Raw genomic sequence first — 19,316 nt, forward strand, 5'->3', positions numbered from 1 at the left:
TTCCTTCTTTCTTTAGTGTTTTTCAGTGAAGGAGAAGGAACAGGAAAATGTAAGGTTCGTTAGAGCAGGGATTTTCTTTGTTTTGCCTCCTGCTGTATCCCAGTGTTTAGAACACAGCCTGGCACCTTATAGAAGTTCAGTAAAATATGTGTTGAATGAATACGTGAGGCCTCAGTGGGCCTGGTTTCCTCGGGACTTGAGTGAATATGAAGTCTGCATGAAGGGGTCCAGATACAAGGGAACGTTTGTTCCCTCAGCTCCTCTTTATCTTGTGACGGCAATGCTCTCCCCCAGGAAAGCAGCCCCTTGTGTTTGTCCTACTGTCCCATTAGATGACAAGTTTCTTGAATGTTGGGACTGTGGTTCACTAGGACCCTGGCAGTGTAGTTTGCCAGGTAGGCTTTTGTTCAGCCACAGGTGACTGGAGAAGGAGATCAACAGAAACCTGAGTGCTGGTGCCAGGTCATGGTTTCTCATCTCCGCTGGCTGTGGTTTCATGCTAACACTAAACAAGACCAGAGGACAGTTGAGGTTTACTCTCTGTAATCAAGGGAGTTTCACATGTTTCCACACAGCAAATTAAATTCTTTATTCCCTTTGGCCTGGACTTTCAACTGCAAGAGGTCCGGAATGCTCTCTGGTTGCTTCACCTCTGGGACCCTTTACCTGGCCGGGGTTCCCAACTCCTGCTGCTTGAATGCTCTGGTTCCAGCTCTCCCTGCCCTTCACAGACACAGCCCGCTTGTTCATTTCCACTGTATCTGAGCATCCTGGCCCTGAGTCCTGGCCTGCCCGAGATCACTGCCACTGCTTCATCCCTTGCCATTGGGCCTCTCAGCTTGATCTTGGGCTTCCGGGCTCTGAGGGCCTGCCAGACCTCTCCCTTAGGATTTCCCCTGGCCTCTTGACACTGCAAATCCCAGCAGGTGGTCTATTTTTAAAGCCTCTTTTTTCACAAACTCTGGGGGTTTCAAGAAAACTATCATTCAGAAGTCCCAGGATAAGAAGGGTTGGTAATGTGATTATCAAGTATTTATAGGAAACTAAATTCTTAAAGCTCTTTATATTTTAATCCTTTGTGTGAATACCTGTGTTGACCAAAAAATTAATCAATAGTCAATCTAAGAAAGCATGGAAATTTTTATCTGAGCCAACCCAAGGATTATAACCCAGGAGACAGCCTTTCAGAGAGCTCTGAGAACTTCCGCAGAGAGAAGGGGGAGGCCGATACACGTGTGACTGTGACGAAGGAGCACATGCAGTCAGGCACACATCTTACTAGAAGGCTCCTGCTATTTGCAAGGAACAGATACCTTAGCTAATGGTCTTAGTGTTTTTCTAAGTATGCAGAGGTGCAGGAAACTAAGTTTACAACAGTTTCTCCTGAAATATCTAACTGTCTTAAGATCCAGTTCTGTCAGTTTTCCCAGAGCACAAAGTGCTTCATCCTGAACTTCGCCTTGAAATCCTTTCAGAGTGTGCTACTTGCTGTAGGTCAGCGACTGCAGTGGCTAATGACTTGATTCTTGGAGAACTGGATGGTGGGCAACTTTGTTTATTCTACAGTCCCTTCCCTTTCAGTCTTAGTATTGACTAAGGTTTGGGAGGCATTTCGTGACCAGTTTTTCCCACTGTGCTTAGGAATGCTCATTCCCAGGTCAGAGGAGGATTTCATTGATAGGCTACTCAGTGCTATTACTGGACTAGGCCCTGTTAACAGTAGCCAAAAGCCTCTGGACCTCCTGTCTCACTAGTCTGTTATGGTCTAGGAAATGGTTCCCTCTTGTTGCTTCTTCCCGTATCCAGAGTCACACTGTTACAATCATTGATCTTATAGGACTGTATGTTTGGTCAGTGGTTTCAAGTCACCTAATCATCATTTATTTTAGCACACATTTGGTAATGCAAAAAAACAATAATCTTGTAAAATAGGCAGAATACAAGTAATATAGCCAGTAAAATTAATAAGGTCATAAGTCAGTATCTAAACTAAGAGCTAAGGTGCAGCCCAGTATCTCCCCAGGTTGTCTGACCAGTCTATTCTGCACCAATCTCTAAGGAAAATGATATGTTGGCATTGTACATAAAGTTCATCTAAGGTGTCTGCGTGTACAAGGCAAGTGGTGGGTCATTGTGGCCATTTACAGGATTGAGTAAGGAGTGTTATCATCTGAGGAGTTACATAGTAGCGCCAGAAGGAGAAAGATTGAGCATTGTGGTTGAGCAGGTATTTCTGCCGTAGGGTAGGTCTGGCTAACACATAATGCAGATGCACAGAGCACACTAGAGGAGGTGGAGGAGGACAAAACGGGCAGAGAAAATTTTGTGTTTAAATTTTTCTTTTCTTGCCTTAAAATATGAATTTTAATTTCACCACCTGAAACATTTTACAGTAGCACTTTATTTGTCTGACAGCTTGGGGTCATGCTGGTGTATCAGAGGTGTGGACAGGTGAATTCTACCTTTTTGTCACATGGGAAATATGAACTTAGGACCAAAAAAGTGTGTCTACTGGCACCTTTCCAATTTTCTTTAAAAGAATCTAAGATGACATTTTGGGGGTTTTTTGGACTATTCATTCATTCACGATTCTCCCAGCAGGTGCTCTTCTAGGTGCAGAGGCAAAACAGTGATCAAAACCAACCAAAATTCTTCCCCTTCCAGAGCATACATTCAAATAAGTAACCCTTAGAATAGAACTTTAAGCCAATGAGCACAAAAGCCCTACTTTATCCCCGCCAGAATTTGCAGCCGTGCATTTGTTTATTACTGGGTAGGATGTCCTAATTCTTCATAGGACGTTCCTACTAATATTGAACACATAATTTCATAACTGTATATGTGATGGTGAGGGGATAGATATGGGCAAGAGAATGAAAATCTTCGGCCTTCATCAATTCCCTGAAGGAATCTATGACCAAACCCCCCCCCATTAAGAACCCGCCCCCTTACTAAATTGTGAGCTCCTTAAGTACAGGCAACAATTATACATTGTCGTTATTTTTTTCTGTATTTCTTTAAAAGGTATATGATTTCATAAAGCATAAATAACACTGTATTAATGGGTTTATAACGTATATAGGTATAACATAATTAAGACAGAAAAGTAGCACAGTGAATGGGGGTGATGTTAAATAGAATTATACTCTTGAAATTTCCTATATTTTAATTGAAGTAATTCAGTATTAACTCTAAACACATTATGTGTGTATTGTAATCCCTAGAGCAAACACAAGAAAAAAATATGAGATATTGCTAACAAAATTCCATTAAACAAATTAAAATGAAATACTAAGAAATATTTGCTCAACACAAAAGGAAGTAAGAAAAGAGGAACAAAAAGCAAATGAGATAGAACCAAACAGCAAAATTCAACTATGTCCAGGTAAGTATATTAAGTGTGAATAGGTAAACACATTAATCAAAAGGCAGAGATTGTCAGACTGGATTTAAAAGTAAGAAAGTGCTATATGGCGTCTACAAGACACACTTTAAACACAGACACAAAAAGGGTTGAAAAAGAATGAAGAAAGATTAATCATGGAAATACAAATCTGAAATGGCCATATTAATATAAGACAAAATAGATTTCTATATGAGTATTACTCAGAGCAAAGAGGGATTCTTTATTATGATAAAAGGGGCAGTGTATGTGTGCCTAATGACAGCTTCCAAATACACCAACATTTTCCAAATACATGAAGTTAACACAACTCCGGACAAGTGGACAAATTCACAATCGCTTTGAGACTAAAAAATACAAGTGTTTAATTTTTCACCTAATTCAAATCTCACAGTTCTGATTTGATCAATTTTTTTCATATTTCGTTATATTTATAACAACATTTTGCTATCTTCAGCTAAATCAGTGTGATTTTGCTGTTATACAGGTCCATTTTCTATCTTCCTTTTTATCCAGATCTTCAGAAAAGGAATCCTTACTTCCTCGCCTCCAATTCATTATATATTTTTGCCATATTTACTTCCTGTCTCTTTCTTTATTACATATATATATATTTGTTACAGAGAGTGCTGCCCCCGACGCCTCCCCTTCCTTCTTCCCTTATCATCCTGCTGCAGAAGAAACCACATTCCGTGGTTCTGTACTTACTACATGAGTATGTGTCCATAAGCAGTAAATACTAGCATGTTGTGTTTTGAAGTTTTGCAAAAAGATGAATACAATATGTAATACCTTTTTAGAAACATATTAATACATGTACACCGAGTGTATTTAACTGCTGTTTAGTATTTTGTGGGATGAATAAACCACTCTTTAACCATTCCTCTCCTGGGACACTGTTCCCTAGCTGTTACACAGAGCTTTGCAATTGAGAATTTCCTGAAATATACCTTTGGCGGCTCTGCTGGGTATTGTCAAATTGCTCTCCCCAGTGGTCGGGCCACTTTGCCTTCCCTCAGGACTGTGGGAGAATTCTCAGTTCCCCCTCATCCTCACGAAAACTTGAAACCAGGTTTTTCCATTTTTGCTAATTTTTACTATGTTTAACATTGTTCAGTGAAGATTTGCAGTTCTCTGAAGGCAAGTGAGGATAAACGTCCATTCATGTGCTTGTTGGACATTGGAATTTCCTTTTCTGAAATTGCCTTTTCATCTGCTTTATGAGTTGGGTTGACTGTCTTCTTACAAATGGATAGTTTCTTTATGTTCCGACGCTACCTTTCTTGAGGACAAGAATCCTAAGGACCTTCTCCCAGGCTCTTGTCGTGTTTCCCTTCATTTATGGTAACTTTTGGCCCCCTGTAGCTTTTATTTATTTGTTTGTTTGTTTTTGGCTGCATTGGGTCTTTGTTGCTGTGTACGGGCTTTCTCTAGTTGCGTCGAGCGGGGCTACTCTTCGTTGTGGTGTGCGGGCATGCAGTAGCTTCTCTGGTTGAGGAGCACGGGCTCTAGAACGCAGGCTCAGTAGTTGTGGCGCACGGGCTGAGTTGCTCCACGGCATGTGGGATCTTCCCTGACCAGGGCTCAAACCCGTGTCCCCTGCATTGGCAGGTGGATTCTTATCTACTGCGCCACCAGGGAAGTCCCCCACTGTAGCTTTTAAATTGTAAAGTAGATGAATGTGTGTTTTCTTTTATAGTTTGGGCTTTATGTTTCTTATTTAAAAATCCGTCCTCATCCCAGTGCCAAAAAGATGTTCCTTCTGTATTTTGTGCAGAAAGATTTACAGTTTTATAAATTATATTTGTGTCCTTAATCCATTGGGAATTTATGTGTGGTGTCAGGAAGGGAGAGCTGTTTTGTCTTTATCCTTATGTGTGGCCCGTGTATGTTTTTTCCCGTTTAACGCACCCATTTCTGCTGTGAACCAGGTGCCTTGTACTCGAGTCTTTTTCTCTGCTCTTGCTCTTTACATCGATTTGAGTAGCTCTCCGTAAAGACCACACTGTTTTAATCACTCAGACTTTATAGCATACTTTGAAATCTGATAGGCCTTATTATGTTTCCCAAAAATTATCTTGACTCTTCTGGATCACTTATTCTTTATGTTTAAATCTTTTTATTGTGATACATAACACACACCCAACTGTGCGTCAACTATAAATGTTATGAAGCCAAACAAATCACTATGAAGCGGACGCACCCGCAAAACCCTGTGCAGGTCAGAGCACTGCCGGCCCCCGGAGCCCCGGTGCCCCTCCCTTCTGTGACTGCTCTCCTGGCGCACCGCAGATGGTCATCACCGCCATGCTTCGCTTTATGGTTTTTCCACTTGACTGATCCATTTACAAAGTGGGGTCATAATGTATGCAATCTTTTGGGTCCAGCCTCTTTTTCCCAACATTATGTTTCTAAAAATTTAAACCTTAATATTCCATACAAATTTTAGGATTGTTATTTAAGTTCCAACCAAAAAACCCCAAGAGTCTCTTTGGTATTATATTGAATATATATATTAATACGGTGAAAATTGATGTCTTAACAATTTTGCATCTTCCCATTCGTAGATGTGATGTTATGACATCTTTGTTTATTACTAGAGGTTTTTTTTAATGTCCCTTATTATAGTTTTTTAGTTTTCTATAAAGGCCTTATATATTTTTTATTAAATTTATTCCTAAGTATCTCATTGTTTTTGTTGCTGTTGTCTGCTCGCAGCTCATTGTTTTTCCTTCCTCTAGGCAGTCAGTATTTGATCTCTGGTTACTTTTGTTGACTTAAAGAAAAGCGCACAACATAAGAGTTGTGAGTTTAAGGTTTATTCAGCGTCTTACTGAGGACTGTAGCCTGGGCCATAGCTCTGAGGAACCGCTCCAAAGAAGTAGGGGAGGCGCCAGTATAACAAATTATGAATTTTTTGGCTGTGAAATACATCTAGTCAAGCATACATCTCAGTCAAAGATTACCGCCAATCAGAAAGAGCAGAATCTCAAGTTAATTTTAGTGCTTTTCTTTGTATGTGAAGGTGCAAGAATCTGGGGTCATTGAAATTCTTCCTGAGATATGCATCTAGCCCTCTAGGGGCGTGTTTATCTAAAGCACAGAGTGCCTCATCCGGATTTTTCACCCTGAATTCTCCTCAGGGTGCGCTGTCAGCGTGCGACTGCTGTGGGTTGTGACTTACCCTTATATAATGAGCTACGCTCTTTTGTTCTTTTTTCTTCACACTTTTAAGGATTTCTTTCTCTGTTTCACTATAATGGATCTAGATATAAATTTCATTATGTTATCCACCTTGGGACTATTGCATTTTCAATCTGAGTATCTATATTCTTTATTAATTCTGGAAAACTCAGCTATTATCTGTTGAAATATAGTCCCTTTCTTCCTATATTTCTTCTGTTGTCTTCTTCTGGAAGTTCTGTGAGACATACACGGAAGGCCTCTCTGTCTGTATGAAGTCCACATGTGTAGAGCCCCCGGCCTCCGCTGTTGGCCTGCTCTGCCCGCTCCAGAGCCTCTTTGATGCAGGCCCTGCAGAGCTTTTACCTTCTCCCCGTAGAGAAGGGAGAGGGTAGATGGGGGCTCTGCTGGGTGAGGGGAGGCATTGGAGTTGCTTCTTGCACAGAGTTCTGTGACCCTCCACTTCACTCCCACCTTCACAGTACCTGGTGCCTCTAATCCCTGAGTCCGTGGCGGGGGGTGGGGGTGGTGGGTGGGACCCTCTCCCTCGTTTGGATTTACCCTTCTCATATGCTAAGTATTTCTAACTACTCAATGTGTTTTCCATTTTGTTAGTGTGGTTGAGGATTACAGATGCTTTCTAGTTTCAGTGAATGTGAAGTTTGTTTCTGTTTTTGTTTTCTTAGTTGTTTTGTACCATTTTTGAGAGAAGTAGCATAGAAATTATTTGAAACCAAAAGTCCTTTTCCATTCACTCTTCAACCTCCTCCAGTGTGTCTTTTGCTCCTACCACTGCACCAAAACGGTTCTTAATGTTGCCAAATCCAACAGTCATCTTCTTCCTCTCTCTGTCTTACATGAACTCTGGGCTACGTTAGACATAGCTGACTATTCCCATCTTAAAACACTGTTCTCTTAGCTTCAGTGGTACTAAACTCTCCTAGTTTTCCTTCTTCTCACTGGCAGCCCCTTCTCAGATTTCTTTACTGGCTTCTCCTACTCTGTCCATCCACAAAATGCTGGTGTACCCTGGGTTCAGTCCTAAGTCCTCTTCTTTCCTCTGTAATAACGTCCCCCGCCCTCATTATCTCCTGTAGTCCTGTTGCTTTAAACACAGTCTTATACCACTGATTCCCAAATCTTTATCTCTGCAAACTTTTCTCTTGAGTTCCAGATTTTTATATCCAACAACCCTCTTGATAGCTCCACTAAGATTTCTAATGGATACTCCCAAGCTCATTCCTGCATTGCACTCACTGTTTTCTCTGCCTGAAACGTTCTTCCTCCAGTTCATCAAATCACTGGCACCTCGCTATCCTTAAGAACTCTGCTCAAGTGTCACTTCCACCCGACCTAAAGAAGGTCCTTGCTCCAAGTCACCTTATTTTATTTCCTTCATAGATCTTGTCTGGAATTGTTTTGTGTGTTTGCTTGTTTACTGTCCAATCTCTGTATTGATTACGATTACCTCTGTAAGAGTAGGGCTTTATTTATCTTGTCTTCTGCTATACTTTAAGTGCCTAGAACAACACCTGGTATATAGCAGATGCTCAATAAATTTTTGCCTAATTAGTTAATTTAAGTTTTATTAGTAAAACATTAAAGTGTACTTTTCTCTTGTTAGACAGAAATTTGTCAAATATGTTCTAATTTGGTGTGAATAACTTATCCTAAGAATCAAATTCACAAAATTAAAGATTTGTCTTTAACAAAGGAATAGCCATTCTCATTTTTACCTAGGAAACCATAGAGACTCCTGAGACTTCTCTTACCATATAAATTGCCTTAAAGATGAAAAATAGCCTTATTCGTAAACAGAATTGTTAATTGCTAACTATTGGCAAGGATTTTAAAATCTAGGAAAAATACTTGCAAATTTTATTAAAACAACTGTATACATTTTAGGTAGTCTTTATTTTCTGATAAATGTATTATATTTACATATTTGATATTGATGCTGGGTCACATCATCGAATATCAAAGTTGTTTTCTCTCAGTATCTCTCTCTGATGGCCATCTGCCAATAAGAATAACCACAGAGTTAGTACAGTGTGAAAGTGTTTTGATAATCAAATATTTCATGGCTTTTTTTCAAAAGACAGCATTGTTTTTTAAAATATTGTACCAGTACTTTGAGTGTTAAATAGTTAGGATTTTGCTGTCTCTTCTAACTTAATAAAAACACATTTGTTTACTGAGTAAATTCATTTTTTTGTTGGTTTGTGCTGCTTAGTATCCTGCAACCTGGTAGGAGTTCTGGTTGTCACCTAACACTACAACAGTGAAGGAAAACACCATCTGAAGTGTTTTGCGGTTATTGATTTCTATGTTAAATATGTTCTTTAACATTTTATGACATTTCAACAATCCAGTTGGGCGCTTTTTCTTTTAGATTTCCGGGCTCTGCTACAACAGCAAAATGTTGCAAGTTCATGAGGTGCTCTGCGTCCCCAGCTGGATGGCAAAGTTCTGTTCTTGGACACTTGAGCCCATCTTCTCATCTTCAGAACCCACCAGCGAGGCCAGAATCGGGATGGGGGCCACGGTAGACATTCAGAGACAGCAGAGGATGGAGTTGCTGGACCGGCAGCTGATGCTGTCACAGTTTGCACAAGTGAGGCGGCAAAGACAGCAGCAGGTAAACAATAACCACAATGGAAAATTCAGAAATACTCAGGGGCCTGCGTAAACTTCTCCTTTGAGACTGTATGTGTGGTAGAGTCTGCATTTCATTCCTGTGCATTGTATCATAGATACCTTGACATGTTTCCAAGTGGAATGTAGGTCTCTGATAGTGGCTATTGTTAGTGTTTTCTTTTTAAGGTAAAAAAAGTAACTTGCAGCTGAAAGACTGGTCAGACTGGACATTCTTGCTCCACTTCTATTAGATAAGCATGATTTCTTAGAGAAACACCAAGCCTAGTTAACAAGACGGGATATTTATCTGTTTTTATCATCTTGTAAAAGCCACAGTGTCTTCCTGTTAAAATGCTTATTATTGTGTGCTCTGGACTGAAGAGCGAATGTCAAACTTCTTGATTTTCCTTGGTTGCAATGGAGAATATGAAGGTAAGAAAATTTTCAAGGGAACAACCAACAAGTAGATCAGATAAATTCTCTGTTTTCTTAGCCTTGTCGTTAATCGTCAGGAAATAATGAGCATTTATCCACAAAAACTGCTCTATCCAAGCAATCCAACACCACACTGGTCTTCCCAGGGTTACTCTGCGTCAGGCTGAAACCTCATACCTGGTCCTTCTTTGGCACTTCTGTGATCCAGTGCATTGGGTTCCTCGTTTCTTGTCTCCATCCCCTTTACCCTCTGGGGTATGAGAGAGAGTTCTGTTCTCTCCTACCATCTCCCGATCTCCTGCCTGCATTGCGTGTGAGAAGTAGGTCTTCATCGCGTGTGGTCTGGAAAGTGAAATCAGATGTGATGTCCCTGGACGTCAGTGGAGAGGTGGGTCCCAGAGTTTCTATCTGGGGTGGGAAGAAGGGGGCCCCTTATCAATGGGCCGAGTCTGCAGGTAAAAGAGAGAAGTGAAGGCTATTCCCTACAGGTGTATTTGAATTTGAGGTGACTCTGGAACATACAATAAAGGTGCCCCTGATGTAGTTGAACATGGAGGACAGACATCACTCTTGGAGAGGTCAGAGCCGTAGGTGCAGATCATGGATTAAGTGTGTAGGGTTGGGAGGTGAGTCCTGTAGGAGAATCACATCCAGGATGAATGTAGGCTATAGGCTAAGCCTGCATTTAGCAGGAGGAAGAGGTAGATCCTTTGAGGAAATAATGAAAAGTATGAGAACTCAGAACAGCCGGTGTCCAAAAAACTGAGTAATAATGAGTATAAATATTTTCTGATAGAATGGACAGAGCTATGAGGGAGAGAAAGAAGTAGTGGATGATCCTGAGGTTTCTGGCTTAGCCAAGGAGAGAGATCAATGACAGCACCATCCCACCAACATCAGAAGAGCAGGCGATGGGAAATACATTGACTGAGGTACCTTCAGGCTACCTGGGGGGAGATTCCCTGGTAGATAGCTGTGGTCTTGTGCTCATGAGCAAAATGAGAGGTTGTGTTTCTGAGGTTGGTGTCCCCAGGCAGACTCTCGTGTGTGAAGTGAATCGGAGAATGCCGTCAGGATGAGCATCTTTGGGGGGTGGTGGTGAAGGGCAGAGGGAGACTTCGAGCCCCAGTCACAGAGAAGGCCCGAGCTAAGCTTACGGTGCCCAAGCCCCGGAGTTGCGAGAGACCTTCCGAGTCGTCCCAGATTCAGAAAGGTGTTGGCGCAGATTGCAGGCGCCCCTCCCCAGGTGCACGCCATCCACAGAGCAGATGTTACTTGAGAACCATCAGGTGGCCGCCCCCCGGCAGCAGGAAGATGGAGCGCTGGTCCTGAAGGAGGGGGAGGATCTGGGTCGCAGACCCGTCCAGAGCATCCGCCCCTCGTGCTGCTTGGATCTTCTTGTTTTACTTAAGTTCTCGGAGCAACACCTCCAAGATTGCAGTGGTGCTTTTTTCCCAGGAGAAACCTTCAAGAGGAAGGTCAGCAGGACAGACTGCATCCCCTTCTGCTGAAGCCGGCCTCGAGGATACACTGATGACCATCTCCGTCGTCTGTTGTCCACTTGAGAGTCCGCACCCTTGGCTGGAAGGCTTACATGATGAAGCGACACATGCTGTCATCCCTGTGGGGTCTGGGTCCCCAGTCTCCAAGCACTTCCCAGCTGTGGCTGCTGCACTTGTCTGTTTACTGTAGAAACTGGGTGAGGAAGTACAAGAGATGCCCTCGCAGATCACCCGAGTGCCGCCCATGATCTTCCCTCCCCTTTCTGTGCCCGTGGCCGTAGCTTTTCCTGGTGGTCAGGATTAATTACTCCTGCCAGGATAATGACTCCTTTCCTTGCCTGCCAGTCTTTTGGCACAAGAGCCCAAACTGGGCAACAGCTGTAACTTAAGATGTAACGGTATTCTTGCTTCGTCCCCGATGGAAGCGTTCCCTTCCTGTGAGCCGAGCTCTGTAAACCACGGAATCCAGAGTTGTGGAACGGGAAGCCCAGATTCCCCAAGTGGGTCACCTTGAGGGAGGATAGTCAGGGCCACTTCTCCTTCCATCCCTTGTTTACAAGAGCCGTGTGTTCCGCCTACTGGGGACACAGCACCCGTGTGAAGGTGGTTGATTTAGGGTCTGTACTGCACACTAGAGCCTCAAGCGCTGTCCTTGGCGGGTACCATCTCCAGGTTGGCGTCTTACTCCCACCTTCACCTGGCTACCCATTGGTCTGGCGAGCTGGTAGCGCCTGGGTCGTGCTGTGTGAGGGTCAGTGTATCCCGTGGTCTTGGCACTGCCGCGCCCTCTTTGCTAAAAGCGGGCCTTGTGGTATGATGTGATGTCATCTGGAACCCTGGTCGGTACCTCATGCCCTCTGTCAACCCACAGAGGTGGTGCTTAGCGACAGAAAGGGCAGGCAGCCCCATAACCAGAAAAGGTGTCAGTTCCAGGTAAAATGAATTGCTGCCTGTAATAGTCAACACAGGTCGCCCGAACAGAGTACCACGGACTGGGCAGCTTCAGTAACAAACTTTTCCTCATTGTTCTAGAGGCTAGAAGTCCAAGATCAAGATACCGTCAGGGTTGGTTTCTAGTGAGGACTGTCCTTGGCTCGCAGGCAGCCGCCTTCCTGCTGTGTCCTCACATGGCCTTTTCTTGGCGCCTGCGTGTTCCTGGTGTCCCTTCTTATAAGGACACCAGTCCCATTGGATTAGGGAGGGCCCCATCTTTATGACCTCATCTAACCTTAATTACCTGTTTAAAGTCCCTGTCTCCAAATATGGTCACATTGGGGGTTAGGGACTTCAGCCTGTGAGTTTTTGGGGGGCATGTTTCAGTCCATAATGGTGCCCCTTCCAGACTGAAAAGGGCCCAGTATAGTCTACCTGGCTCTATGACTGTTGGTTCTCCTTGATGGGTGGTGGCGTACGTATCAGGGCTCAGCACTGCTCTCTGTTACCCTGGAAGCTAAGTCCACGTTAGTGAGTGGGGCCCATGCACAGTGGGGCTCCTTCCTGGCCATCTTGGCTGCTCTGTTCACCTGCCAGCCCTGGGATGGCCGGTGACAGAGGCTGGCTGACGTCAGTCTGCCAAGTCATCCTGTCTCTCTCTTCTGTGCTGGATGTTCACGGTAAACACTGGAACCCAGATGTCACGCTTCATGCCTGCTCCTTGGCTGGACCCACATGACTCTTCCCAGGCCTCCTTGTCCCCTACCTTCCCATCCCCTGACCACCTAACCAAGTCATTCACCACGTCCAGTGAGTCCCTAGGTGTTATTTACCTCAGGCCACCTCTCTTTCCGTGCAAAGCGGGCGACCAAATGCACTGCCCAAGCTCTACCCATTGGGAGCATTAGTCCCTGTCACTGTTCTTCAAGGTGACCCCTGAGTGGAGCTGTAGTGCAGCCATGGTCTCTTTTCAGCTTTCAGTTGTGTACCAAGCCAACCCATCCATGAACCGAATTTGACCATTTTCCTCCTTGTCACTTGGTGGTTAGGGACCCACCCCCATGTAGCAGGAAGTGTGAACTGGAGAAGAGGTTTTTATGCAACAGAGGTTATCGACATGGTGGTCTTGGTGGACCTGCTTGTGCAGCTCGCCTGCGCCCCCCACCCTGCTCGTGCTGACCCTGGATACACCACTTACGTCGGACGATGGCTTTCTTTCATCGCACCTGATCACAGAACTTGGTAGGTCTCACACTTCTGACCACGCGCTCACTCTGTACCCGTGGTCAGGCACTTCCTGTCCCCCAGGGTCCAGCAGCAGTGTTTCGAAAGTGTGTAATTCTCTGCTGTGTATGTGTGCCCGTGCTCCAGTGCCCTGGGCGTCCGCATCATGGTGGTCCTCTGTGGCTCACTGCAGACTCCACCCGGTGTCTTCCCCACCACAGATACTTTGAATATCATAGTATCTGCCGGGTTGCACAGCCCAAGCATCCATGACCAAACCAGACCAAAATCCCCGCCCTCTTGGAGAGGGCCTTCCAGCCGGGCAGCTGTGAAGTGACGTCCTTTGGTCTGTGACTCTCCCCGCCGCGTGGCAGGCTCTTCCACTTTCCGAGGTCAGTCTTGCCCACAGTTCCGAATCCCAGCCCCTGGGCTCTTGCCGCAGACTTCTCATTGTGCTGGAGAGAAGAGCGTGTGGTTCTTTAGTCCGGGGCTTACTCAGTGCCCTCCTCATTTCTTCCCAGCGTCGGCCTCGAGAAACACAGCTGTCTCCTCCGTGTCCCCTGAGGCTCGGGGATGCCGGTCTGCCCAGAGACACACAGCTGCCGGCAGGGCTGCAGACTAGGGGCCCAGATGTGTCCGATTCCAGGGCCTCTGTGTGTGTGTGTGTGTGTGTGTTGTTGGTTTTTTTCCTTTCCTTTTTTACTTCGGCTGTCAGGAAACTCAATGCCAAGTTTAGTGTTCAATCAAAGTTAGAACTTGTGCTTCCATCTTCTGTGTTTTAAAATACCTTTTTTGATTGTTTTAGTGTCCTTGTATCTTACTGTAGGCGTTCTCAAATTCTGTTATTGCATTTAAGATAAGTCTGTCACTTGTTAACAAACTGTGGGTTTTCAAATGTTTTTCATAGAACCCAGAATTTATTTGGTCAAAAAACCAATCACTTCCTAGTTACTGTACATTAGATTGATCTGTTTGCAGTTTTTAATTGCAAGCACTCCAGAATAACGCCGAAGTCTTGTTTGAGTGTAATTCCCTTGCGCGTCTTTTGCCTGCTTCTGTCTCGCCGCCCGGCAGCTGCTGCTTTGTGCTCGCTGTCGCCTACCCGCCTGTGCTCCGCACTTGGCTCTGCGGTCGCAGTCAGCCAGTGGTCATTATTGAGACAGTGACCAAGACTGGTGGGGACTCGGTGGGCACCTAAGAAGTGAAAAACCTGTCTTTTCCCTTAATGACTTTGTGATCAGCGTCAGGGAGCTCAGCAGATACACTTGAATTAGAGAAATATCCAAGAACGATGAAATATAGACTGGAGTGCGCGGGGCAGTAAGACACCCAGGAAGGCGCCACTGGGGGTCCTGTTACTGTGAGAGGAGGTTTCAGGGGCTAGAAGGATGGGCAGGATGTGGCGAGGGTGGAGAGGATGAGGCAGGTCATCCCAGAGGAGAGGACTAGCCAGAGGGAGGGAGGCGTGGAGGTGATAAGGAGGCCTGAAAGGGGAAGGCCTCGAGGAGACATGGGGGGCTGAGGTGGTAGGGTACCTAGTGACAGAGAGAAGTAACACAGCGACTGTAATCGAGGGAGGTGTTTTTCAACCCGACGGCAGAGTTGGATTTTGACATTGGAGGCTGTCAAAAGTGGTTTAGTCAGTTGTAAAGGTAGGACAGGTATCTCAGAGAAATTCCTTTCATTGCAGCATGTGAGATGGGTGGAGAAAGGAGAGACCATGGAGGAAAAGACCAACAGGAGATTTTAGAAATCCAGCGCTCTGCTCTGTGAATGCCTGGCCGGGATAATGGCCAGCTCCTCACTGGGCTCCTAACCGGCATTGTCCGCTGAGGTCCAGCCCGCTGATCTCTCCCCCTGCACACTCGCAGTCCATGGCTCTCCCCTCTATGCTAAGCTCATGGCTCCCAGACTTAGACCTATGGTCTAGACCTCCTCTCTCCTGGGCTCCAGACCTAAATATCCTACTGCCTGCCGGGCATCTCCACTTGAATGCCCCACAGGCACCGGAAATTTACCCTTGCTTTGCTAAATTGGCTTCTCTGTCTCACTCCCTCCCGGATGGAAAGCACCATCGTCCACCCAGGGGCCCAAACCAGAACACTGTGGCTTCCCCTTGGACTCTTCCCTCCTGCATCCGTGTCCCTCGTGTCGCCTCCCTCACCTGCACCCCAGAGAGTCTACCTTCTCGCTGTAAACCCACCACTCCCTCTCTCTTCATCCCCCTGCCTTAGTTCAGGCCACCGATGTCACTCACCTAATAAAAGCTTGTCACAACTGCCCCCCTCTCCCGGCCCTGCCCCACACTCCAGCCCCCAGGGCGAGCTCTGTGAAGACACAAACCTGATTGTCTCACTCCCACCAAAGTCCTTCCGAGGCCCTCCTGAGCCTACAAGGCAGTTCTGCTGGCTACACAAGGCCCCTGCCTGCTTTTTAGCCCCTGCCTTCCCCCGGCCCCCAGCAGCCTCGGGCTAATCACTCCGAACTGTTCACAGTTCATGTCAGCCCCGTGTTGTTTCTCACTTCTTGCCTCTTCATCTACCCTTCCCTCTGCCAACAACAAACTTCCCCTGTACCGACTTCCCCACTGCACCCCATCTCACCCACACACGGTCTCTGCTTGCCCAACTCTTGCTCACTGTTGAGTAAACTTTCTGAAATCCCCTCCTCCAGCCTCCCGGGCAGCACTGACCCTCTGTCTGTCCTTAGAGCCTCTGGCGTCTTTCCTGACCTTGCCAGTCCCGCCCCTCACCATTGACTCACGTCCCATCTGTGCCCCGAGATGTGTCTTGGGGTGGGGGTGGGGCTTTTCCATTGTGTCTCTAATGTGTGAATAATGCCTGGCATGTGGTAGGCACCCATACATTTGGAGAATTAGTGACTCGATATGTACATAATAAATATTTACAGAATTTCTTAATGTACTGAGCCCAGCTGAATACAGGTGAGTAGTCCTGGCTGGAAACTATACAGCTATCCTCTGAGAGGACAAACCACTAAAGACAGCCCGAGACCCATGTTCAGGGAGAGCAGAGAGGAGGAAGAAAGGAATTCCAGGGGGCGGGGAGGGATCCGGGAGAGTTCAGTAGCACAGCAGCCGGGAGAGGAGTGTTTCAGGAAGAGTGGGAGAGGGGGTGCTCAACAGATTCAGAGGCTACCCTCCCACCCCCCAAAAAAGGCCAGGCAGAGACAATGACGAGGAGAAGATCACAAGAGTCAGCAAGAGTTGGCTCGCTCTTGAAAGGAGTTTCAGCGGGAACGCACGCACCACGTTAAGAAGTAGTGCAGGGTTTGGAAGCAGAGGAAGGGCAAGCATCACTTGTGCCCTGACCAGCCAGCCTCATCCTAGGACATTGCCACGGGAGTCACATCTTGGTTCTTGAAAGTGAACTCTGACGTTGCACTTCTGAAGCACTTGTAATGTGCTCTGCAGCGAATACACCTCCATGGCTCTAAAGGGCAGTGAGCAGTGTGATGGCTCTGCAGACCTTGCTTCATCTGCAGCTTACAGGGTCAGTGCACAGTGTCCTGAAGTTCATCATCAGGCCCAGTGACATGACCTTTCTGGACACTTCCACGGTGGTCACTACGCAGAAACTTTCGGCTCGTTGGCTTATGGACTCACTGTGATGAGGGCTGAGTGGACGACATAATAACGCCCGGTCCCTTTCTTCCAGCTCTCATCTCCCCCCACGGCAGAGCTTTCCCACTCTTCTGTACGTTGATGTAGTGGCGGCGTGCCAGTCACACGTTGAGTCTACTCCCACCAGCTTCTTGCTCTCAGGTTCGCTCCCCGCCCCCAGTAGGGGTGCTGGCTCCATGGTCGGTGACGTTGCCGAGTCATTTTGGTACCAGCAGCTGCGGATCATTTTCCACTGCTGGGACCGTTACGTAACTTTTCATGGGTTCGTGCTTTATTCATTCACCGAGTAGCATTTGAATTCTTGAAGGACAGGAGCTGTGTGCTCCACTTATTTGTGCCTCTCTTGGTTCCACTGCAGTGTGCAGCCGTGAGGGAGAAAATGGCGCTGCCCTGCCTTCAGGAAGCCTGCAGCCCCTGGGGGAAGAGAGATGAGTCAAGGCGAAGTGCTAGGTTTCTATTGGAGTTTGCGCCAGCAAAAGAGTCCTGGTTCTCCCTGAGGGACTCAGCAAAGCCCTGTGTGGTTGAGGGGAATCTGGAAGAGACCAGCACTCGGGCAGGCATTTCAGGCCTAGAGAACCGTGTGAGAAAAAGCACAAGGGCTTGAGACAGCTGTGGGAACACAAGTGATTGCATTTGCCTAAGTTCAGGGCTCCCCTAAGGAGGAAGCAGTGAAAGAGAGGCTGGGGAGAAAGCCGAGGCCAGGACATCGGGGGTCTTGGGGGTGCTACACTGAGGGGTGTTTTTTCTTTTGTCCTGCTAGAAGTAGTGAGTCAGTGAAGGCTTTAGGCAGAAGAGTAAGTTAGATTTGTCTTTAATAAAGATTACTTTGGGGACTCCCCTGGTGGCGCCCAGGTTCCATCCCTGGTCAGGGAACTAGATCCCACATGCATGCCACAACTAAGAGTTTGCATGCCACAACTAAGGAGCCCGCCTGCCGCAACTAAGAGCCAACGCGACCAAATAAATAAATAAGACTACTTTGGCCATGACATGAATACCCTTGAGAAAGCTGATACTGGAGGAAGAAGACCAGTTGGGAGATGGTGAGGATTCTCTGAGTTCTGGTGGTGAGGCAGCGTGTCCTCACTGCATGAGACTACATGGCCACAGTCAAGCTCTGCGAGCCTCTGTGCATTCACACCTCTAGAATAGTCACTGAAATGTCCTGTAATGATGAACATTTGAACAGCAGGGTTGCTGCAGGAGTCTCTGCAGCTTCTTAGCATGGATTCCCCTTTTTGCTGGTCATGATGCCATCACGATAGAAAAGCAGAATATAAATGAAAAGGGGAAGAAATTTGCAGTTAAGGAATCAACACTGGGTTGACGGGGAGATCTGTGCACAGTCTATCTAATAGGGTTGTCATGAGGATAAAATAATTTATGCAAAATTACTTGATATACCAGAAAGATCTGTCAAATATTAGTTATTCTGATTGCATTGGGGATCTGTTTTGGGCTCTCAGGAAGTTTGAGAGAGAGTCCTGATTTAGGAGCTAATTGGATAGTTACTACTCTTTAAAACTTGTAACCTTTAGAACAAGGGTCAGTAGGCTATGGCCCATGGGCCAAACCCGAGGCTAAGAATGGTTTTTACATTTTTAGTGGCTCTGTAAGCACCTACATAATATCTTTGATTTTGCCTATTGGTCTTCAAAACCTAAAACATTTACTACCTGCCCTTTTACGGAAGAACTTTGCCCACCCCCTGCTCTAGAAGATTATGCAGCCAGCAGCTTTCCAAGCAGCTCTGTTTCCCAGGAAGTCTGTATTCTCTGAGATGTGATCGTCTGTTACTTGTATGACCCCTATTCTCTCTGTTGGCTGGTGGTGATAATGCCATCACATACCACAACATAAACTTGGTGATAAGACTTTCTAAGGTATTTCTGTAAAATGTCCATTTACTCTAGAAGTAGAATTACGGTGAAGCCCACTAAGAACGCATCATGCTTGGTATGAGCCAAGTGGGAATTTTGTCAACAAAGCAGTGAAGTCGTTTGGTGCTCGTTTTTTTCATTATGTCTTCACTTCCTCCGGCTGCCCGTGTTTCCTGATTGATTATCACCCCTGTTAACAGTAGCGAGCAGCTTATTTGACCTGCAGGGAGAGAAGATGTTGATGCCTACAGCAGCTCACCATTATTCACACATGCATTTCAGTTATTTTCTCAGTATTTGGTTGAATGGTTAGCTAAGTTTCTAAGCGAGGGTGAGGTGTATTCTCTCACCCTCACTTAGAAACATTTTGCGGCTGTGAAAATTTTCTCTTTATCCACCCCAGCAATCGTTGTTAGGTAACATCTAACATATACATTATTATGAGTCACATCCCCCTTGCAAATCATGTGAGTTCC

The 19,316-nt window shown here is 45.9% G+C and overlaps 1 protein-coding gene across 2 annotated transcripts in view; it reads left to right on the plus strand.

Moving 5' to 3' along the window:
- UBAC2 (UBA domain containing 2) overlaps window positions 1–19,316 on the plus strand; it is a 152,319-nt gene that overhangs the window by 105,126 nt on the left and 27,877 nt on the right. For both annotated transcript variants that reach the window (XM_030856853.2, XM_030856854.2), the window contains one exon: window positions 8,979–9,224. In XM_030856853.2, the coding sequence (XP_030712713.1) occupies window positions 8,979–9,224 (246 nt within the window). The remainder of the gene's footprint in view (window positions 1–8,978; window positions 9,225–19,316) is intronic.

The sequence above is a fragment of the Globicephala melas genome, chromosome 18 (assembly GCF_963455315.2).
Source record: "Globicephala melas chromosome 18, mGloMel1.2, whole genome shotgun sequence".
In the NCBI taxonomy this organism is placed as follows: domain Eukaryota; kingdom Metazoa; phylum Chordata; class Mammalia; order Artiodactyla; family Delphinidae; genus Globicephala; species Globicephala melas.